Here is a 24161-nt window from a genome sequence, read left to right as displayed (position 1 = left end):
AGGAGTGGAGGTAGGGGCCTGTCTCGGGGTGGAGGTGCAGCTCACCTGCCAGGCTGCTCTGGATACTTGTGTTTGCAATATGCCTCTAGTGATGCGTACACCTTCTCCCTCAGCGCTTCCACCTCGGCAGGGTTTGAAAGCCCCTTGGAGTCTGTAAGGAGAAGTGGCTTTAGGTCAGAGTCCCCAGATTGCCTCCTAGCCACATGTAAACACAGCGAAGACTGTATGTGGTATATTGCTAGATCTGGCTGCCCTGCAGACTCACACCTGACAGCCCAGGGGCATGGATGCTCTAGAGTCATGCCTCTACTTTGCCACTTGAAAGCCAAGTGACCTCGAACCAGTGCCTGACTTTTAGGGACATAAACTTCCCCATTTTTTTCCAGGTGGCCATGAGAGATAACCAATGCTTTCACTGCCCTTGGGCCCCACCCCACTGACAAAAAGAAAGCTGCAAGCCCATCACTGAGGATCTCCCTGAACCACACCATGAGCAGATGCCCCGGAAACCCCTCTCAGAGCCTAGACACTGACCACAATCCAGGCTGCAAAAATACCACAACCACAGTCATCAACATCATCAAGGCCCAGTGTCCCAGTGGGAATACTGAGGGTGGCCTAAGTCTGGGGGCTCTTTGGGCTTTTCTTCCAACTGACCTAGTTCTTGACATTTCCTCTCTCTCCCCCATATTCCCAGGCCCAGGCCCTCCCGGTTCCCCATGCCTCCAACCAGGCCACACAGACCTAACCTGGGATCTATCAGACTGGCCCAGGAATTACAGCCTGGTAAGCTATCATGGATGGAAGCCTATGCCCTCTGTCCTTCCATACCTTCAACCCACCATGGGCAGGGTTGATGAGCCCTGTCTGCCAAGTCTCCAACCCACATATAACCCCCTCCCCAGCAGACAAAGATGAATTTTCAAACACAAAAGCCCATGCATATCCTGCTGTACCAAGGGCCCAGCCTCAGCAGCTTCCTAGGGCCTAGTCAGATACACCCCCCAACCCCATGGGCCATCCCCCGAATCCCTGAATCTCTTCCCAGCAAAGACCCCACACTCTCAGCTGTACTATCCTTCCATCACCATGTGGAGTGACCACTGGTGGCATCTGTCGCCAACCCAGAGCTGTGAGCACAGGCCTGGCCCACTTTTGGCACTACAGCCTCCCATGCATGGTGCCACACAGAAGACACTGTCTCAGCCTTTGTGACAGCAACAGCTTGGAGGTTTCTCCAGAGCCACAGAAAGGACTTGCTGTCCTCAGGAGGCTGCTCTACTCCAACCCCAAACCCTTGAAGCCAAGGCTTGAGACAATACTGGCTTCCCTCAGAATACCTAACAGGATGGATTGATCACTAAACCCATCCTGGGAGCTCACTGTGACAAAAGACCACCGTGGACAGCAGAGCCCACAAGGCTCAGTTGGAGACCACTAATGTCAAGTGCATACTCTAAGCCGCACAGAGTGCCATTTGAGCCTCTTAGTTAGGTCTCAAGACAAGGGGAGGCACAAGACGGCTGTCTGTTGTGATGGTGACAATGTGCCATGCTTGAAGCTCAAAGCATGAGGAAGAGCAGCTGGAAACAGATAAGTGCCCTTGACCACATGGGAGGCAGGAGGGTCATACCAGGGTTGAAGAGGACAATGGCACGCAGGCAGCCCAGCTCTGTCTTGTCCATTTGCATGTCACGCATCTTAGACACCAGCTCCGTTAGCACCCTGCAGGAAAAAGAGGTGCCAACGTCTACATTAGACACACCCTTACCAGGGCCCTACCAAGGAAGATCCACTGGACCCCTGTGACACCCAGGGCAGATGGAGGGTAACTGGAAGCACTGGGTCTGGTCAGGGCCATAGGAAAGAAGCATCACCATAAGCCCATGGTTCTTGGCAGGATGGGGTCCTCCACTACTCCAGGGCTGTCTGGGAATCTGGGCCCAAGATTGCTGAGCCAAGATCTCCTGTTGTGTGGTCATTCACGGTCACCTTGCATTCACAGCTATTTCCCTTAGCTCCAGGTTAGACTTGCTGCTGGGATAAAGCCTCATCACCAGACACCTCATAGCCTCCTCAGCAAGACAAGGACCCCTCCCACTCAACACATATGGAGTCTGGAAGAATCCTAGACCCCAATCCCATGTCAGTCACTCTGAGCCACAGTCTCTCTGACCTCAGCAGCAAGGAGGAGCCCTGCCACCAAAGGTCAGACTCCACACTCCACACACTCCCACAGTGAGTGGATTAACTAGGACATCTCCAACCACTATTGGAATCCCCAGAAAATATAAGCATAAGGTCCCCAGCACTGTCACTTCACTACTAGCTGGGCATGTGGCTAGGGATACATTTCCCAAAACGAGATTCCAGAGGGATAAACCCCAATACCTTCCCCTGTGGAGTAGCCACATATCTAAGCTTGTTAAAGACCCTAAGAAGGCTTGCAATGCAGAGCCTGGCATTGAGTTGAGATTATATCTGCTCCATATGTGGTCACAAACTTTTCTGTACTAATACACTTTGTGTGTTCTAACCGGACTTTTCCTGGGAAGAGCTCCATCTGTGCATTGTTCCCTCTGTCTCAGGCTTTGCTCACCTCCAACTTCCGGGCTCTAAAGCTCAGACTCACCTGCCCCACCCCCACACTGTTCCCTCCTATGGGCCTGATCATTCCCACTCACTGCCCTATGCCCCGAGGCATCCCCAGCCTCTCAACTTCAGCTCACAGAAATTGACATCCAGGTCCCCAAACACTGAGGTCTGGCATGGGCCCTCAGCTTGTGCATAAGGGCTGGCCATCCAGACAAAAGGGCAAGCAGCCATAGTCCCTCACCTGGTAGGCACAAGCAAGAAAAGCATTTCAGGAGAGGAATTGGGTGGAGCCAGGGGGCCTTGGGCATGGCTGCACTCCTTTGAGCATGTTTCGGAGAAGCAGCTAAGGCAGGTGCAGAGCCACACATCCATGCCCACTGTGGGTGTGAGGAGCAGCAGATCAGAAACACCAGTCACTCAGTGATACATAGTCCAGGGCATAGGTCACTCTGGGCTACAACAGCACCGCTGCTTATGGCTGAGACCTGCCAAATGTTGACACTTACAAAACCATACCAGCAACATAATCTGTTTTTGTTAACCAAGTGCAGCTGTCCTTGTAGATACTCAGATCACAAAGAAGGAAAGCTGCCTGTGGCCTCAACTCCCCTGACAGACTCCACATGTCTACCCAGCATTTTCCACACTAATGTCTTTCCTAAGCAGAGGCTGTGTCCAACAGGGCAGGAAGAGACTAAGGGGCCTGTCCGCCACAAAGATATCCCACCCTATCTACCTGTCAAAGATGGCCCAACTACTAAAGAGAGCACCCACCCCACCTTACCTGCTGAATCCAATGCATATTTAGCCAACTGGTCAAAGATGGTCCTCAACCCACCTACCTACCCCAGATGATGCTACATCACTCATGTGATGAAGATGACATCCAGTCCACCTACTTATCAAAGATGGCACCTACCCTGCCCACCTACCAAAGACAGTGCCACACAGCCCACCTGTCAAAGATGGCGCCCACCCCGGCACTGTGAGCACTGTTTCGGTGTACATGCAGGCCAGTGGCAAGGAGGATCCCGTCTTTCACAGCTATGGAACGGTGGGAGAAGGAGGCAATAAGCAGCTCATTCCAGCCTGTGGGGAAAAAGCATATGGTTACTCCACTGTTTCTATGACCCTCATCACGGTCCCTTCCCTTCATCCACAGTCAGACCTCCGAAAACAGCATGTTCCAGGCCAATCTCTTTCTACACCCAAGTCAGGGCTCCCAAAATAGGACCCCTATGTTATACAGAGAAACCTCTTCCTTCTACCAAATACACTGGTGGTGTGTCAGCCCTGAGAAGTCCTGTACCAAGCACCCCCTCTAACAAATTCAGGGCATGGATCCTTTTTTCTGTACATGAAGAGAACTCCCAAAGACTTCCCTTGGGATGGCTAGGGAATGACTGTTGCCAATCTAGGACAAGTAGAATCCACTAGTGTTGAGTACTGAGAAAGAAAGCCACCTTGGAGCCATGTATCCCTGGCACCAGCACTGATATGCAAGCACTAAAAAGAGGCCTCAGGGAGGGAGATAAGGAGAGAACTCTGTACAAACAGCCAGGGGCTCCTTGACAGGGCAGCACATGAGCTTTCTCAACACTAGCCATTCCAGAAACTGCCTGTGTCCTGAGATCCCAGGCTCCACAGTTCCCCCTCTCAAGACTTCAAGCCATGAGAACTGAGGCAGTCAGCACTTGAGAGGCATAGTCTTATATCCTTCTCACCACAGGTTCAACCACTTGGATACTGGCGATCACTCCCAGAAACATGACCTCGGGGACCCCATAAGAGCACGTGGGGCAAACTCTGCCCCATCTCATATCTAGCCCTACACTGATCAGATCATCTGAGACCCCAACCTAGGGGGCTGCCCCTTCTATGTGGATTGCCATGCCTCAGTGGTTAAGGTGAAGCCCTGGAAAGCTGTGTCTCTGCTGGACAGAAGCTTGCCAGAGCCTCAAAGGAGTCTGTATTCACAAGGTGGAACACACACCTCATCCAAACAGCTAACAAGCCCACCCAGGAAGAGACAAACATGGCAGGATCCACCTTGCTCATCTCGGCAATTCATGCCCACCAACAGATCTTTTCAGGGTGAAGGCAGGAAGCTTGGGGCCTGTGTGAGCCTCACCCCAACCAAGTAGCTACCAAAGCATTCCATGATGTACAGGGATCCATCTACAGCTCATTTTATCTTCTGGGGTGGGCAAAACTGAGGCTGAGAGCCCTTATATAAGCAGAAAATCTCAGGCCCCTCAAGACAGCATGGTCTCCAGGCAAATCATGGGATATGAGGCAGGTATCAACTGTCACCACAGCTCCACAGTGAGCAAGAGCTTCAGATGCCATTCCAAACATATCCCCATCTCAGGATCCTAACCTCAGAACCTCTATTGGGCACTTGGTGGAATCCAAGCAACAGTCATCAGGTCCCAATGCCAAGGAAGAATCAGGATAGCCTGCAGAGCTGGCCCCGACCTAAATTCCAAGGCTAACGCCTACCCAGAAGAGTCCCCTTCGCTGGGTATGGGAGACACCACTTGTGCTTCACACACCTGCATCAAGACACACTGCTCAGAAAAGCATCTGCAGCCTCCAAGGTGACAAGACTGCAGAGGTCACACAGACCTCCCTGGTGGGCAGCCTGATGAGACCCTTTACTGACACTTTCTTAGCTAGAAGAGAGAAAAGGTAGCTCTAGACAGTAGGAGCAACACCCACCCCACCACTCATAGGCTCACAGGCCTGGCCACTCACCTGCCCGTAGCAGGATGACCTGGTCGTCCAGAGGCAGCTCAGAGAAGTGCGGGATCCTCTTGGCCCACTCCACAAGAGTGAAGAGCTGCTTGTCTGCCGCTTGACAGATGTTGGTGACGGGGTCATTTGGCTAGAGTGGAGGAAGGGCACCAATCAAGCCTCACACCGCTGGTACCCCAACACGACAACCCTGCTCCCCTCCCACAAAAGACCCATGGGGCAGAGTCCCAGACTCCACATCCCAACCCCTGACATCTGAGACCTGGCACAGTGAAAGGACTTTGAAGAAGAGATCCGGAGTGGAGATGACCCTGGCTTAATGGAGCTGGACTAGGAGCATACCAGAGGTCATCAGAAGAAGCAGGAGGCTCAGAGTCTGAAGGGATGTATCAAGAAAAGCAGATTAGGGGACACGGGTGACCTGAGCCCCAAGCCAGGGAGCTAGGGACCTCCAAATGCAGAAAAGGCAGGAAGAGTCAGCCCTGCCAGTGCCAGACTGGTGCCCACCAAGACAATATAGGGTCACATAGCCCAATGGCTGAAGAAAACAGACTCTACCACAGAAGCCCCTGGGCTCCTGACAATTTGTTGGAATAGCTCATAGAAGAAGAAAGAAGAAGAAAAAGAAGAAGAAAGAAGAGGAGGAGGAGGAGGAGGAGGAAGAAGAAGAAAAAGAGGAGGAGGAGGAGGAGGAGGAGGAGGAGGAGGAGGAGGAGGAGGAGGAGGGATATGGGAAAGGGGCCATGTAACAGGCAGGTGAAGGAGACAAGCTAGGGCCAGACCCTATCTCTAAAGGTAACAATAGCCCACCCAGGAGAGATATTCTAACAAACATGACAAGCAGAAGCTTGGGGCCAATCTATGCTTGGTCCAGATTCCAAGTCACAGGCAGAGGTGGCATGTCATTAGAAGCCTTTCAGAAAGTTCTTCCCAGAAGAGGAGCTTCCAGTCCTTCTGGGTGAGAAGGCTCAGATGGGCTTTATAGTAGGCTGGGAAGCCCATCTGAGTGCCTGACAGGTGGATTATGGCCATGGTCCTCTGATCCCAAAGTGTGGTGGGTAACAGTACCCAAGAACTGGATACAGGATTCCTGGCTTTGAAAACAGAAGAGGCCGGGCATCAGAAGAGAGACTCGCCTGCCTTTGAAAGGCTTTAGTTGACAGAAACCACCTGGTCGGCAGTGACATTCAGTCTAAACACCCAGCCCTGCGTGAAGGGCCTGCAAAGAGCTCAGTAAGGCAGTGACAACTCGGCTTCACACCACTGGCCTTGCAGGATTGGCTGCAGGGGAAGCCCAGAGCAGCAGGGGCAGGTGATGTCAGTACAAGATCTCCAGGACAGTGTCAAAAGGAATGGGTGACATCTCCCAGCCACATGACCCTCAGCAAACCTCAGAGCCCCAGCGCAACAGGTACTAGGGAATCCACTTAGTGGTCAGGCTGTCCACTGTCTGGCTCTGCCTGTCAGCCACAGGGGTTTTCTCCACGGGTGTCTTCCTTGCTTGTCATCTGCCAGGGAGCAGCACCAAGCTGAGAGATGAGTACAGGGCCCTAAACCAGCTGTGGGAATACATGGCCCAGATGACAAACCTCACACTCAAGCTCTGTGATCTCAGCCTTGCCCCAGGAAACAGCTTTGCCTCTGGCCACCCTCTTGAATCCTAGACTGTCACAGTGCCACTGTGGTTGAGAAAAAGATCTCAAAGCTATTCCTGCACTGACAGTGACCTCTGCAGCCATATGCACATGGGCCATCTGTCAGGACTGGACACAAGGCTGGAGCAGAGGGACCAGAGAAAGAAGGAGGCAGGTGCTACATGGGTGTGAGGACCAAGCGCAGCAGGAACTAACTGCAGGGTTGTCTGGGAGGGAGGGGTTGGGTGGGCTCCGGCTCTGCACTGTCCCATCCTACTGGATAGCTTCACTCCTCTGAGCTGACTCCACAGCAGACATTTAATGAGCTACTGCCTGCCAGGGAGGTGTGGTCACAAGACCACCCAGACAGGGGCCAGAGAAGCCAGCAGCCCATCTGTGAGGCTAGGTGCTGCCTATCCTGTCTCTTTAGCTTGCATTTGAGGGAAGGACCACCAGGTCCATGTAAGGATCAGATCAAGGTCAGTCACAGGAGGCCAGGGGGACAATGACTTTCCACTGTGTAGCTTTGAAGACCTGAACCCTCATGGGACAGCAAAAGCAATGTCAGAGAACATTATCAACAACAGCCTTATTTGACAAAAGAAAACCTTAGTCACCCTTCACAGCCTAGGCAACCACCCCTCAGATCCTATTCCACAAGGGAGAGTCCTGATGCTGCCCTCCCCTCCCTTCCAGGATTTGTGAGGGGACTTGGAGGACAGGACCCCAACCAGAGCACTGGGCAGGTTCAAGTGGGCAAGGTTTTCTGTGGTCCCCATGTCGGGAGGTGTCATAACACAGCCCGGGTTGGGTCCCCAAAAGAAGACTACCTGCAAGGCCCTACACTTTCTCCCCAGGAAGGCAGCCCTGGGCCTTAGACACAGGAGAGGTGGGTAATGGGGGGGTGGGGGTGGGATGAGATGAGACAGTGATTCTGTCACAGGGCCTCATAAGTATGCAAGAGGGGATCTACACTCACAGACTACAGAGGGGAGAAGAGACATGTCTGAACCCCTGGGATAGCTCAGACACCACCCACTGACTCCTGGGATAGCCTACTATACCACTGCCGTGTGTCTAGCTGAAGGGAAAGAGCCAGTGCTCTGTGTCCATCTCACAGCAACAGGCTGAGCCTAGACACTAAGGAACAAGAGGAGACAAACACAACCCTGACTGAGAGAGATAGACTGATGGGGCCTTCCTTGAGGTCTACCTGGGCTGGGTGTCCAATGGTTAGCTACAGGGCTCTGGTCCCAGCCCAGAGATCAACACAAAGGTGCAGATGGAGTTTGGCCATCATGCTGAAAGCCCACATGGAGCAGACAGACCAAGAGCTTGAGAAACATAAGGTCTGTGGGTTTGTCCAAGGTTCTTGAATTTGCACAAGAAATGCTCCAATCTAGGACATGGCTACAGCCACCTCCTCATTGGGGGCTTGGGAAAATGGAGTCTCCCACCTAAATAAGTCCATTTTGGCCAATGATCCTTGAAACGATGACAGGAGGCAGGGCAGAGAGAGAGTCAGGGGGAAGAGTTCAGTTGAGAGTCCAAGAATAGACATGGAAGCCAGAAAGTCCTGAACCCTGCAAGTAGCCAGGCAGACAGACAGCAGTGGGAACTGTGGCCCTTCTGGTTTTGTCTGGGGCTACAGTAGCTGTAGGTGGCAGGTGGTATAGGAAGACTAGGGAAAGTGGATATCTACATCATCCCTACAGGGGGCCAATCTGAGGGTGACCAACTAGAAGGCCAAGAGACACTTCTGCTTCAACAGCAGTCACAGCAGCTGCCACCTATGAGTAGCTCCTGCTGGCTCCTCCACCTTCTCACAGCAGTGAGTAGGACAGAGAGACTCCGAAAAGTCACCCTGTGGCCACACACTCCTGAGAGCCAGCCTTGGAGCCTAGCAGTTGCCACAGAGCTTTCTACCCAGGCTCAGCTACCTACAGCTTCTCTGAAACATTCCTTAGAACTGAGATCAAGCCTCACCACACAGACGTCAAGACCCCAGAGTGGCAGCTGAGTATTTGGATGGGGCAGACAAAGCAAGGCCAGCACCCAGGCATATCCCAGGCAGAGTAAGGTACTCCCAGGGTCACCTACAAGGATAGAGGCCCCACTGTTGGTGACAAGAAACTACAGCAGCCACAGGATTCTGGTATATTGGCTGTTCAAGCAGGAGGATAAGGGAGTAAGCAACCAGGGGTAAACTAAGGCAGATGAACGTCTTGAGACTCACTGAGCTGGGGTTCAGCCCCATGTTGGCCTCCACGTATGTCTCAGTCTTGGGCTCAACAGCAAGCTCGGCTTCCAGAATCTTCTCCACAGGCATATCCTCATTGGCACTGCTGGTAGACTCCACCTCATTCTCATTCCGGTCCTTGCCTCTCTGCCGCTCCTCCTGCACGGCTATATACAGGAGACAGTCACCTGGGCTAGCCAGGCCCACAGTTCCTGTAACAGCCCCCCATGTTCAAAGCCAGGTAGGGCTAGCTCCAAGTCAGTGCATCCACAACTCTGGAGTCCCCTCCAGGTTTTGCTGAGGGAGACACACTCAAGAGTCCAGCCTTGTACCTGCCTGTACCTGGCCACTGGGTGGCTGTAAACCCTGAACACACTCAGCTAGTATTTATACCAGGAGCCCATCTGAGGTCAAGGCAGATGGTCTTTCCTGGAGCTGATGGGTCACAGAAATACTAAAGTGGGTGTGAACGGCTTTGACAGTCTGAAGATATAGAGAAACCCAAGAAGGGTTTCTTGAAGAATTGGGAATGGGCCTGAAGAAGGAAGTAAAATGAGGGAACTAATTCAGCAAAAGAAACAACTTATAAAAATGCCCAGATGAGTGCAAGGTATGCTCCAGACCAGGAACAGGAAGTGATGACAGACATGAACAAGTGACCACTGAAGTGATAAGCCAGAGCAAGGGACAATTCCAATCGGAGACACACTGGGCAAGTGTGAAGGCATGCATCCACTGTTCCCATGTTCTCCAGCCTCACATTACCCCCTTCCTCCATGAAGCCACAGGCCTTGGGACTGCCCACCCTGCTTCACACTAACCACACACCAGACAACAGCTCCTGGAGAGCTGTGAGCAGACCAGCTCTCGGGGATGGTGGGAGGCAGTGTGGAAAGAGAACTACAGTGGTAGAGGCAGGTTGACTTCCAACAGCACCTCCAGAGCGCAGCTCCAGTGAAGAGCCTCAGGCAGGAGCCAAAGATGTGCTTTCTCCTTAATGGTTCCCCTGAACCTATCACTCTGTCCCTGTTCCTGTCCAGACACCAGCAGAATTCTAACTCCTCTCTCCATTCTGTGTTCCTATAGCAGCCTAGGGGGAGACCTTACAGACTCTTCTCCAGAGTGATGCCTAGGACCATCTCAGGACCTTGGTCAGAGCTCATCCAAACCTTGTCTCCTTCTGCTCTAGGTGACAAAGCAAAGGTCAGCAGCATCAGGGTCTCAAGGGCAGGGCAACAGGAGTCTCCTCCTCCTCCTCTACCTCCTGACCCCAGGCTCTCTGGCCCACAGCCCACTTAAATGTCTTGACAGGAGAGACAGAGGTGGCCTCTGCCCACTGCCCAGAGAGCAACCTTCTCTCATGTCCCCTCCTCTCACTCCTCTAGGGCTCCCACTGTAATGTTCAGCCCAGTGGTTCCCTTCCCTCTGTGACAGTCCTGAGCGACCACTTTTTAATCCCCTGCCTATTGCTCTTTGCTGGGCTCACCAAAACCATTTGGCTGAGATCCAGACTGAACCAACCATCGCTCTCCCACATTGGGGCTATGCTCCCCAAGACTCAATGGCCTGGCTGTAGCAGAAACTTTCAAGCCATGAAAGAGCCAAGGATGAGAGACTGGTCTGATGTCTGCAAAACACCAGCTGGGCAGAGGCTGGTGTTTTGCAAGCTTAGCTCTTTTGGAAAATCTGACAGCAGGTCGGGGCTGGTGTACAGTTGAGTGCTATGGGCAGATGGCGCCCAGCCTCCAGGGGCTACAGAAGGTTGCCAGACTCCATCCTTCCCCAGCTGGGCTTCTAGGGCCCTCCATGTGGCTACCTCTCATCAGGATTATGGTCACTCCACAAGTCACAGAGGACTCTGGCTCAGGGCCTCAAGAAATCAGCCCGCCAATACTAAGCAGCAGCCCCACTGACAAGTATCTGAACAGACCAGTCACAGCCAGAGCCAGAGCCAGGCAGTCCATACCCCAAGGCCAGAAGACAGAACTCTTCAGCCTCAGGCTAGGTCAATGTCAATTCAACAACCTCACCTTCCCAGATGGAAGAACGACTCAGAGAGCCAAGCACCACATCAAACTGTGGGCTGTGGAAGGAGACAGTCTACCTCGAGCAGCTGTGGTGCTTTGGGCAACTCCTTCAGCATCTCTGCACCCCACTTCCTGTAAAATGTCAATGCAGTGCCTGCCTTCCAGAGGACCCTAAAGGAAACACCTGAGCAGGCCAGTCCCACCCTGCTGGCCCAGTTTCATTCCCAGGAAGGGACTTCCTTGCTCTCAGAGACAGCCTTGGGATGTGGGAAGCCCAGAGGAAGGCAACCCTGAGTGCAAGCCCTCACAGCAGCCAGCTATCCCTGAGAGGGTGGGTGAGGGGTTCCTCACACCTGCCTCCTGTGCGGGGGCAGCCGAGAATTAATTAGCAAATGTTTTGTGAAGCACTTTGAAGCCTCCAAGGGCCCCAGCAGCTCAGGGCGGCATCGTTATAAATATTATCGTTTTATTTATAGACAGCGGAGGGGGCAGAGGGAGCGGGGGATTTATGTTTTGCCAGCTCAATCACCTTTTAGACGCACTCATGTTTGACTTATGCTCCACTGGCGCCGGGAAGCCTCGGGCGAGAGGCGTCTGTAAATACAGAGCCTCGTTATCCTTCCAAGCCTGCGCAGGCCTTGCGGGGGAGGTGACTGCCTCAGAGACTAAGGTTCCCTTGCCTGCCTGTGGGGCCTTCTGCCAGCGGCTCAGTCCTCCCAAGATCCAGATGCAGGCTGAGCAGGGGATGACCCTCCTCCAGCACACCTGGGTCCCAACATAGGACACATAGTCAAAGTGGAGTACTTTGGGGACTGCTCAGAAACCAAACCCAGCAGAACTGTGAGGTCTCAGGGAGGTAGGGTGTCAGGAAACAAGGATATCCCAGACCATAGTGCCCACCCCTGTTAGGGGCTCTGCCAGAAACTGTGGCCTTCTTCTGCCCCTCAGCAGCTTGGGCTGGGCCCTGAGATAGGCACTGGCCCAACTGCGCCTTCTTAAGACCCAGGCAGTGGAGGTCCAGAGCAGATGGCTTCTTCCTAGAGGCCACATAGTGCATCAAGGTCCTTGCAGCTCAGATGACCTTCCCTTACTCAAGGACAAGTCTGGGACAAGTCACAAGAATAGTAAAGACATGGACAGCCATGCATACATGTACAAACAAATACAAGCACAGAAACACATTGTGACCACTGTGCTCTAACCCTACTACCAGCTGGGCTTGAGCTGTCTTCTGCTCTGTTCCACCAACAAGTCTCGGACTTTGCTGAATCCCTATAGTTCAGATGGGGACACCAGACTCAGAGAAGCAATGTCATAAACCTAGAGAAACAACTAAGCCAGGGCCATTTCACTACAGCGGAAATAGTGGGCTCATCCTTGAGGGTGCACATGAATTCAGACACACAGACACATACAGAGACACACACGCAGACATACAGACAGACTCGCGCGTTCGCACACACACACCAAACACACACACACACACACACACACACACACACACGCACACGCACACGCACACACGCACACGCACATGCACACACACACACTCACAGCAGAAACTGCCATTTCCGCATGCAAGCAATCCAGAGCCAGAGAACAGGGTGCAGGAAGCTAAGAGAGTCAGGAAGGAAATGCTAAGAGGCCTCAGGGGAAGGGAGCTGAGGATGGGGTGTGCAGTGTGCAGCCTCTCCAGCCTGCAGATAAACGCACCTGCAGGCCCCCCAGCACTACTACCACCTGCCCCAGCAACAGGCCCAGGCTCAGCCCATGAAGGGCACTGCCCACCCCCATCTGGGGAATGCAGCCAAACAAGTCCCCGTGGCTGCTTGCACATGCAGGCCCCTGCTATTGCCCAACATAGATGCTATCAGCCTGCAGTATCCTTCATCAGCCTGAAGCCAGGGTGCCTCTCCCAAGGCAGGGCTACCATACAGGAAAACATAGCCTTCTTGTGGTCAGCTCCTTCCTCACAACAGTTCTGTTCAAGCCTCAGTTTCCAGGACTATGTGTGATAAAGCCTGGAAGAGGGAAATCATGAGATTCATACTCCAAAGTTTACTGACCCACAGGGGCTGGGTACTTAGGGGGTTGAGCCAGCACTGGAGCCCAGGGTGCACATCCTGCATTCTCAGGGCCAACGGCTCTGGGTTGGCAACCTGGCCTCACAGCTTCTCCAAAGTCAGGCTATCCAATTCATGCAGCCAGCAGCCCCACCCACTATTCACAGAACTCTCCTTCTAGCGGTTAGCCCAGGAGAGCACAGGGAATGGAATATGAATTCCTTCTGGGGATTGGCCCAGACCCCAGAGTGGGGAGCGGGGCAGTGTCTACTACCTAAATGCAGGCAGAAGGTCCTTTGGGCTCTTCCCAGAGACCTCTGTAGGTTGGGCTCCCAGGCTACTCTAGAGCCAACTGCCTCAAGAATGTGGCTGTGGACTTGGGGCTACAGGACCTGGGAAATGCAACAGATCAGGAGTCAAAGTCCCTTTACACACACACCCCAGAACCAGCCTTTGGGTGGCAGTGCTCACCAGGCCTGAGGGCCTCCAAACATCTTATAGCTGCCACACAGATACCCTGTGCAGCCCAAGGGGCCAAGTTCCATAGCTGCTGTGTCTGGGGTCAGAGAGTGTTTCACAGGGATTGTACTAAACCCTGATGGCTCATAAATCCAGCTGGAACAAAGAGACATGGGGTGGGGTTGGGGTGCATCTCTCCACAGGAATGAGTAAAGCATTTCTTAGGGACCAAAACACTGCTACAACGTGGCCCAAGGAACAGAGCAGGATGCAGGGCTCTGCACAGGCAAATAGCTAGCCTCTGCACCCCACTTCCTCCTCTATGTGAGGTATGCAGCATTAGCTACGGCATGGAGGATGGGCACTTTATGTGAAAGGACTGGAGAGGGGTGCTCAGGATCCTACCCACAGGAAGTACGGAGAAGACTTAGGCTGTTGGCTCCAGCCTCCCATCTCAAGACTGTATCATTCCATTGGGATTTGAGGGCACCATCCACAATATCCACACCTCTGGAAGTCCAGGCACCTGGTATCTGAACACCAAGCACCTAAGGGCAACTATGGGGACAGTGAAAGAAGGGGTCACTTGAGCTGGACGGTCAGAATTGTAGTGTCTGCCAAATGCCAGGTCTGCTGACAGCCTTGGCTTTCACAGACACTACTCCCTTCAGCTGGCACACAGTTTCTGATCTATCCATGCTCAGGAGTTGGCCTGGACACACCCCTTCACACAGCCATGCTCAGCACCCAAGTCTGGGTCAGGTACCAGCTCCCAAGCTCTAGCTGACCAAAGTCAGGGACTTAAAGATACCTTCTTATCTGGTGGTCAGTTTCAAGGGACAGGAACTCATACCCAGAGCCCTTAATAGTGCCCATTACCAGGAACAACAGCACTGAGAAGGAGTAGGCTCAGGGTTGAGCTCAGCTCCTGAGAGGCTTGCACAACCCCACTTCCACCTTCTGGCCAGGCACACAGCTGGCCACGGCTCTCACCCCAAGTCTATCCACTCAAGCACCTGTCCTCTAGAGGATGTGCTGGTGTACTGGCTATTCCCCTAAGTGCTCCCTGAGGGCATGTGGTACCCCAAGGATGAAACAGTGTACCCCACCCTTGGCAGGACACTCCCTCCATTTGCCCTCTCACTACAGAAAAATGGGGGGGGGGCAGAAGCTGGGGTCTAGCTCAGCTAGACAAATGTATTAAGACTTAGCCCCTAATGGCCATTGGAAATCTCCTAGTCAAGGTCATACTTAAAAGAACATTATACTCTGTATGAAACATGTGCCAGTCAGAATGGCCAGGCTAGGGACACTCACACACACATTCCAGACCCATAGCACACAGTTCTGTATATGCTGCCCCACCACCAGCACTGGGAATGAGGTGCAGCTACTCCCTGCACCCCCTGCTGACCTCATAGCATGAAAGAATCCCACAGGAGCATAGGGCTTCTCATGAACAAGAAGACCAGAATATACTGAAAGAAGGACAATGTGAAGAGAAAAGCAAATCCCAGCACTGCCCTCCTCAGGCTGGTCCTAGACAGGGGCAATTAAAGAGCTGGGAACAAAGTGGAAGGACACACAATAGCCATTGGATTGGCCCCATGCACAACCCAGGCAGAGGAAGCTGGAGGGGCAATGCTGGAGTGAGAGTAGAAGACCTTCAGAGAGTGCCCAGCCCTATGAGGCCCAGGCCTAAGACTGATGGAAGAACCTCACCCAGGCACCCACACCCCCCCCCACACACACTATCTATCTATCTTCTATCTATCTATCTATCTATCTATCTTCTATCTATCTATCTATCTCCCTCTATCTATCTATCTATCTATCTATCTATCTCCCTCTATCTATCTATCTATCTATCTATCTATCTCCCTCTATCTATCTATCTATCTATCTATCTATCTATCTATCTATCTCCCTCCCAACCAAGGAATACTTTCCAAATGCAGGGCTAGGAGGAGACAATGCAGCTGGGGAACCTAAGGGTCTAGTGACACACCTTGACATCTGGCACCTCTGGGGAGTTTCCTGGTCTGTTACACAGCCTCCCTAACCCATACATATATATCTTGCTAATAAAACAGGCTCAGAGTCCCATTGCTCAGAGGGCCTGTGGATTAGCAGGTGACCCTACCAGGGATGAAACTGGAAGTAGCCTTGAGAAGAAGGGGAGCCCAAGATGACCCTAACATTCAACAGGCTCTGGGGGGATATTTTGGCGGTCTCTAGAGGTCCCCCTCCACCACTCCAACCCAAATGTGCCTCATACCATGGGCTCTCCTGATCATCCCCTCACTAGGCAGATGGAGAGACAGGAAGTCAGAGACGACCCTGTGGATACCCTCTCTCTTGCCCACCTTCCTTCCTCCTACTTCTGCCTCTGCCATGCTTTCAGCCCAGTGCTCTCCCAGTCATGTGCTGGCTCAGCCCTGCCACACCTCAAGAGGGGACTGTGTACTCAGCTCCTGTCTTTGGGGTCAAGCTGCTAGTAGGATGGTCCTGCTCTGTCTTTTCTATTCTAAAACCCCAAGGCCCAGCTACACAGCAAGCACTAGATGAAAATCTGGTTGGGGGAAGGGCTGGCAAGAAGGCAGTCCCTCAACATACAAGCTATACAGACAGCAGTCTCAATAGCACAGGCCAGGAGCTCCACTGAGCACTGAGGAGAGGGAGCACCCTGTCCCTGAAGACACACAAAGGAACCAGCCAGGCTATACCAGAGTCTGCCAAATTCAGGCCTAGACTCTGCTCAAATCCCTCTACTCTAACAATGCTGGGGAAGAGGACAATGGAGGCCTCCTGGTTCTGATGAGAAAAGTGTGCTGGGCAGGAGGTGGGTATTCAAGGCCTACCTTCCCGCTTCATGCCCATGGCCAGGCACTTCTGGTAACGGCAGTACTGACACCGGTTTCTCTGCCTCTTGTCGATCAGGCAGTCCTTGTTGTCACGGCAGGTGTAGGTCAGGTCTTTACGTACTGTCCTCTTGAAGAAACCCTTGCATCCCTCACAACTGTACACTCCATAGTGCTTGCCTGTAGGGTGTGGACAGAGGGATGGGTGAGCTATATTGACAAGATCCTCACCCATGTGTCATGCTGCATGCTGGGGCTCTGCCTTCAGGTTTCAGAACCCCTGTCTAGGCTCAGGCTAGACCCTGCCTGGTCCTCCCTGCACAAATCAGAGACCAGGTCCATCCACCTTCTCTCTATCTGCAGGGATTAGGGGTCACCACCCCCTAAGGACCAGCATACCAACACTGATGATGTTGTGCTCTCTGTGCCTGAGCTATTGTGTTCTAGAAGAGTATAGACACACTGTTCTTGGCTCTTAGGCTACTGGGGTTCAGTAGCACAATGCAGGGGGGCCCTTCAACAGGCTTGGCCCAGACAGGAGGCTAGCTATCATTGCACCTCAGCCATCCATGCCTGCATCTTCTCTTGGCATGCCTCCAAACCACCCTTCCCATCCTAGTGCCCACCTTACCTGAGGATAAAACAAGGCACCTGGAGCTCTCAGCCCACCCCTTGCTCTACAGGCACGGGAGGCACCCCTGGGTTCCTGCCTCCCTGAACCCAGCCCAATGGAAAAATCTAGAGAGGCCCTGTGTGCTTTGTCTAGGTATGGTGCTCCTGCCTACCAGGCAGTCCTACCTGAGGAGCGGTCCCCACAGATAGCACAGATGTGCTTGGTGAAGGATGCCATATTTCCTGAGGGGTGGGCAGGAACCTTGAGGACTCCATTGAGGCCCAGTGGGGGCTTGATGTCCTCACTGCTGCTCACTGGGTTCATGGGTGAGTTGAGCTGCAAGAGGATGAGTCAGGATAGGTCAGCCTTGGGAGGCTGGTGACAGGCATCAATGAGTGCTGGGCTTCCTACAACTCCACTCTACAGAGCCTAACTCAGGACACATGGCTAAGGGACAGCAGGACCATCATCTTTAGAACAGGGGTCAGCTCTATGTCCAGCCCTCAGAGTTCCTCCCAGAAAACCCAGGTCACTGCAAGGTACCAGAGACCACACATAGCCAGGGATCCCATGTCTCTGAGTATCATACAGGAGGCCCACTCCACCACCCACCAAAGAGCTACCTCCGTCACTTAACACCTGCCATGGGTCCTGGACACATGAGAGCACAGGTGCTCTGGGCTCCTCCACCGCCCAGGTGAGAACAAGAGGCCCAGGCTCGGGGAGGAGATTGGACTGGGCTCCTTCAGAGCCACACATATCCCCACCACCCTGCATGACAGAGGAATCTGGGGCAGGACAAGACAGGAGAGCAAGTGAACGCCCCACACATCAAGCCATAGGGCCAGTATGGCCATCTTGGCCTCAGCACACCCCTTGCCTCGCCCCGCCCGCTGGCCGCCAGGGGCAAGCGTGGGAAACTCACCCTGTCACCCAGGCAACAGCTGCAGCGTCGCAATGACACAGCAGTTTTAGTTCCGCAGCCTCCAACCCAGCTCTGCAGTAAGCACACAGTCCAGAGGCACTTCCCTCTGCCTGCCTATCTGCCAGGGCGCCAGAGCCCAGCTGGGCAGTCCCCCCACTTCTGAAAACCCCTGACAAAGGCAAAAAGCCAGCTGTATGGTTGCACTGCCCTTGCATAGCCCCTGCTGCCCCCCTGCATGGGGAAGCTCACCTCCTTCCTCAGGGCCTCCTACCCCATCCCCCTTTCTCACGGGACAGGAATAGCGCAGAAGCACCAGAAGCTCTCTCTCCATCAGGGGGCTAGCACTCAGAATGACTCGGCAGCCCTAGCTGGCCAGGGTTGTGAGGCTGGCAGGGAGGCTCTGCACGGATGCCTTATTCTGGCCAGCTGAAGGGGGCTGCTGGGAAGCCTGGAGGCCCACAGAGCTGTGTCAGGGGGTTGTCAGGACATGAGAGTCCTTGGTGGCAAGCAGGACATCCTACTGCAGAGGAGAGCAGTTCATATGCTAACTGGATGAAGATCCTATGTGGGGATCCTGGGGTAGCAGGGAGACACCACTGGCTTTTGCTAGGAAGACTGCACACACCCTCCATTCTGCTCACTATATAGGGAGCCTAACCCTGAGGTTCCTGGATGTCTTAGCTCTGGGCAGCATCATCAGCTCAGGTCCAGTGAAGCCCTGATGCCAGGGCAGAGCAAAGGCTGGGCTGTAGCACCCTACCTCACCACAGGTCCACAGATACCCACAAGGTTCCTCAGAACTCCACTAGCAGACAATCCTGGAATCTCTTCCCAGATGTGAGCTGATGGACTAGGGCAGTCTCCATCTATCCTTCCCTCCCTCAACCTCCCGCATGGACCATAACCCCCATTCACCCGACTTGTGTGCTTCCTACACATCTCTCAAGAGACCCAGGACTGGACAGCCCTCTGCTGGAGCCCAGAGCTTCCCTGGATTGGGTGGGGGCCATCCCATTTCCCCTTTCATATCCTTGGCATTTATTTCAGTTCCGCCTCATTGGTACCCCACCTGGTCCCCACCTACCTCTCAGGCATCCTCTCTTCTACCCCTACCTCATCCTGTCCTCCAAGACCCAGACCAACCCTCAACTAGACCTCTTGGATGGGCTATCCACCTGCTCTCAGGCTGTGCGTGCTCCCCACAGCTTCATTCCCCATCTGGCTGGCTTCAGGCATCATGAAACACCTGCTTACAGAGTCACTGTGGCCCCCACATTAGGAGACCCTCCCATACTGAGGATCAGAGGCCTCAGTGCCTCACCAGATCCACATTTGGGCACTCAGAAGTGCTTTCCAATTGTGAATCACCCAGGGAAGCCAGTGTGGCTAGCCAGACAGGCTTGGGAAGTAGCAGGGAACATCCCCTTGAGTCCTATCCTAGTAGAGCCCCAAGACCAAATGAGACACATGGATGGCTTTGGGCACCACGTGGCCATGACTGATAAAGCTATATCCAAACCCAGCAAGGCACCTCATGGAGTTGAGAGCCAAGAGGTGTCAACACTGAAGCCAGGAAACTGTGGAGATCAGTTCTTCATCTACCCTTTCTGCCCACGGCATCTGGGGCTAGCAAGGGTATAGAACAGCTATGACAAAAATAACATGGCCAAGCCAGGGGAGGTAGCTTGGTAGTCAAGCCTGCTTCACACCAGCAGCACCCCAGGCCGCTGCCTGCTTCTGGAAAGCAAGGTGAGGAGTTGGGGGCAGGGTAACAGACTGTTCACAGGAACCCCAGATCTTCTATGCACAAGTGTGCTTGTGGATGCATGTACATGTACACACACACATACACACACACACACACACTGGGGCAAAGGGGCTTAGATGAGATCAGCCTAGGAAAACTAGCCAGATTGTCTGTAGCAGAGGCGTAAGAGACTCAGGCCAGTCCCCACAGGCCACCTGGCTATGCAGTGAGTGGTCTCCAGCACACCCAGCACCAGGAAGGGGGCACAGGAGGTGGCACGGCTCAGAGCACAAGGCTGTGGGAACCTAAGGGGCACATGGGTGCCATTAGCCCTGTGGTTTTAGGGAGGAGTCCCAAGTGTGCCATTATGGGATGGCATAGCAAAGCTATTTGGGGGACACAGAACTCAAACTGAGAAACTCAGAGCAGAAAGGACATCCCTCACCTGTTTCAGGAAAGATTGAAGGAATCCCAAAGAGCAGGCTCTCCAGATGCAGAGCCCCATGTATGCCAAGGAGAAAAATCCCCGTAGAAACCCACCAAGACCCTTGAGGAAATAGGGGCAGAGCAAAGCTCTATCCAACAGGTATTTAAGTCCTTGGGAAGAAGAAGAGGCTGAGCAAGGGCTCTAGGGTACCCACAGCAGAACGAGGGCCCTGCTAGGCCCACAGAAAAGGAAGCCAAGCCTCATAGATAGCCAACATCCACAGAGCCACTGAAAGCCAGGGCCTAGACATAGGCTGCCACCAGGGGCCTCTGTAGGACCAGAGGACTGACATCCCTGGGCCAGTATGAGCTTTCCCTATTGGCCCAGGGACACTGAACCCAACTGCTTAGGTAGAAGCCTCAGGGACTCCAGGAAGATAGACATAAGCCTATACCCCAGATACCCCACAGAGAAAGCAGATACCCCACAGTTCCACAATCATGGGGACAGGCTCTAAGGAGGCTCTAGGGGAGTTGAAGACCAACTGTGAGATATTTCAACTTACAAAGCTATAGAGGCTAGTCTGGGTCAGCCAGAAAGAATCTCAGTCTCAGCCCCAGGCCAGTCTGGGTCAGCCAGAGGGAATCTCAGCTCCAGGCCAGTCTGGGTCAGCCAGAGGGAGTCTCAGCCCCATCACCACCAGCATGACACTGAGGCTAGCTTTTACTCTGTAGCCCACTTTCATAAAGAAAAAGTCGAAATGACAGCTCTGACCCATGACTTCACAGTCTACAGATGAAGTTCCCACTTGCTGTCCCATTTCCCCCAAAGCGCAGCCCAGCACTCACCTGGGGGCTACCAGTCCCGAAGCCCAGTGTGGGTGTGGTGGGTACCGACATGGAGTGCGGGCCCATAGGGGAACTGATGACAGAGAAGGGTGGACCCATGCCATTGATGGGAGAGCTCAGGGTGCTGATAGGTGAGTGCAGCTGCCCAGGGGAGCCTAGCGGAGAGCCGATTCCTGGACCCAAGGAGGGGTGCAGCGAGGGGGCAGCCATGGAGCCTCGACCCGTTGGAGAGCTGAGGGATGAAGAGTTCACCTGGGTGGAGAAGTCTGCAAGACAAGAATTGGCAGGAAGGAGGGTCAGAGCAGCCTCTAGGACCTGGCAACTGCCCACCCCCACCCCCTCAAGCCATAGGCAAACCCTCATGCTCAAGGTCAAGGGTGCCAGGACTCCTCTGCCATACTCCAAGAGCTATACCATCTTTGGAGGTTCCTAGAATGTGCCATTGCTATCTATCTCACACTCTCTGGGGTCCTCACAGCTGCCTATGTAGAGCCAGGGCCAGCACTGAAAGCTGAAGGCTCTAAAGTCTGTGACACTGCCTGTCCTCTGAGCCACATGACCAGTACTTCTGGGTACCACAGCAGGGCAGCCCAGAATCCAGAGGAAAGGAAGGCACTGACACTTCCATGTGGGAGGGGAGCTTCCAGGTGGCCTTGTGGAGAGCCAGGGAGTGTGCCAACATGAGACTGGCAACCCACAGAGCAGGGCTGTGGCTGGGACCTCCCACATGCCAACCTTTCATGCAGGGTTTCAAACATGAACAATTTTAATCAGGCAGGCCTCCCCAACTCCAGAGGCTGGAGTTTAATCTACTGCCCACAGACCTGGCAGGCCATGGAGAAGACAGTAAGGAGCCTGCACAGGGCAGGGACGCATGCCATGTTGAGAGCTACCTGCCCCTCCAAGGCTGATGCTCTTTGCTCCTTCCCCTCCTTCCTTTCCTCTCTCCCTCTCATCTTTCTCACCTCATCTGTGGAATCGTCCTGACCTTTCCCTACACCTCATTGCCACAAGTCGAGAAGAACTACAGGCGTGTGAAGCAAATGACTAGCACAGCCCAGGTAGGGGACACAGACTGATTGCACTCCTCGGCACCCTGGAAAGACCTGGCCATTCTGAGCCTAACTCATCCTGGCTGTGTCCTGGCATGTTAGCTGAGCAGGAAGAAGCCCAGAGCAGACACTGGAGGACACCATACCAGTCTTAAGACAACACTGGCACTCTGGATGTGACTCTTAAGCCAGACTTGACTCTGGCTAAAGCCCATGTTCCCATTCTGAACCTGACGACTGGCATAGCACAGGGTGAGTCCAGTAACTGCACCAATGCCAACTCCAAGCCAGGAGGTACAGAGGCCTTGGCAGCAGGACCAGCCCTTCAGAGAGAAGCCTAACCTATATCTATCCCAAAGACTCTGGGGACGGCCTCCTGCTTCCCCTCTAGAGGAGGATGCAGTAAGAAGGCCCCCGTGACTAGGTCCACTATGGAGAGGCCAGCCTGGCCATCATAACTATCCCAACTGACAGAAGGGACCAATTCCATCAGCCAATGAGCTTCATTTGACCTGCTAGAAACCCTTGCCATTCACAAAACCGGAAACAAACCAGCTTGTTGAACTAAAAACAAACAAAAAAACAAAAAAGAAACAAACAAAGCCAATTTAAGAAATTCAAAATTAGCTACATAGGGTGGTAATATGTCTTTAATACCAGCACTAGGGAGGCAGAGGCAGGAGATCTCTGTGAGTTCTAGAAAAGCCTGATCTACAAAGTGAGAACCTTTCTCAAAAAAATGGGGGAGGGCTAAAGAAATGGCTGGGGGGGAGTGTTAAGAGCACTTGCTGTTTGCTCTTCTAGAGAACAAGGGTCTGGTTCCCAGTATCCACATGGTGACTGGCAACTGTATGTAACTCCAGTTCCAGAGAATCTGATGCCTTCTACTGGCCTCCATGGGGACTACATGCATATAGTACACTTCTAGACACACATAGGTAAAACACCCAATACACATAAAATTAAAAAAAAAAAAAGAAGAAGAAGAAGAAGGGCCGGGCGTTGGTGGCACACACCTTTAATCCCAGCACTCGGGAGGCAGAGGCAGGTGGATCTCTGTGAGTTCAAGGCCAGCCTGGTCTCCAGAGCGAGTGCCAGGATAGGCTCCAAAGCTACACAGCTCCAAAACCCTGTCTGGACAAACCAAAAAGAAAAAAATCTTAATCCCAGAACCAGGAGGTAGTAGCACCTACTGGCCAAGACAGGAACTAAAGACCAGCTCTATAGACCATTAAACTCCATATGGAATGGGGGGCGGTGCTTACAGGGAAGGGAGGTGGGGCAGTCAGGCAGGAGAACGTGTCTAAAAGGAACAAATACAAAATCTAATTGCTTACAGGAGCCTGGAATGCCTCTGTTCCTTTGACGTCAATTGAATTCTTATGACCCTGTCAGAAAAGCCACCACCTCCTACCTATGGTGGAAGAAGAATCTAAAAAGGTTCATAGATAAGCCCAAAAGAAGCACATTCATATAACAAGGACATCTGTTCAACCATGTTCATAGCAGCATTATTTGTAATAGCCAGAAACTGGAAGCAGCCTAGATGCCCCTCAACTGAAGAATGGATACAGAAAATGTGGTACATTTACACAATGGAGTACTACTCAGCAGAAAAAAAAAAAAAACAATGGAATATTGAAAATTGCAGGAAAATGGATGGAACTCGAAGAAACCTTTCTGAGCAAGGTAACCCAATCACAAAAAGACAAACATCATATGTACTCACTCATATGTGGACCTGCTTTATGATACATAGTAGTGACCATGCTTTATCAGAGCTGTTTTTAATGATGTTGCTCAGAATGGTTTCCTTCCAGATGATGATTGAGAAGCTAATTAAAAAAAAAAAATGGTGCCAGGTACCACAAGAGTAACAGAACTGTGCTGTTTTTCTGGGATTTTGTTTTTTAC

General features: G+C 52.9%; 1 protein-coding gene across 2 annotated transcripts in view; it reads right to left on the bottom strand.

Moving 5' to 3' along the window:
- The window catches only part of Rxra (retinoid X receptor alpha), an 89964-nt gene that overhangs the window by 5219 nt on the left and 60584 nt on the right, over positions 1 to 24161 (bottom strand). Inside the window, exons 2-9 of one of the 2 annotated variants that reach the window (XM_027423032.2) lie at positions 21196 to 21461; positions 17434 to 17584; positions 16636 to 16815; positions 9223 to 9392; positions 5353 to 5482; positions 3552 to 3684; positions 1634 to 1725; positions 46 to 151 (exon numbers count right to left, since the gene is read on the bottom strand). In XM_027423032.2, the coding sequence (XP_027278833.1) occupies positions 46 to 151; positions 1634 to 1725; positions 3552 to 3684; positions 5353 to 5482; positions 9223 to 9392; positions 16636 to 16815; positions 17434 to 17584; positions 21196 to 21461 (1228 nt within the window). The remainder of the gene's footprint in view (positions 1 to 45; positions 152 to 1633; positions 1726 to 3551; positions 3685 to 5352; positions 5483 to 9222; positions 9393 to 16635; positions 16816 to 17433; positions 17585 to 21195; positions 21462 to 24161) is intronic. The other variant, XM_027423033.2, reaches the window with a different exon arrangement.

The sequence above is a fragment of the Cricetulus griseus genome, chromosome 6 (assembly GCF_003668045.3).
Source record: "Cricetulus griseus strain 17A/GY chromosome 6, alternate assembly CriGri-PICRH-1.0, whole genome shotgun sequence".
In the NCBI taxonomy this organism is placed as follows: Eukaryota; Metazoa; Chordata; class Mammalia; order Rodentia; family Cricetidae; genus Cricetulus; species Cricetulus griseus.
Note: the sequence above shows the minus strand (reverse complement) of the source record. Positions and strands in the feature narration are given on the sequence as shown.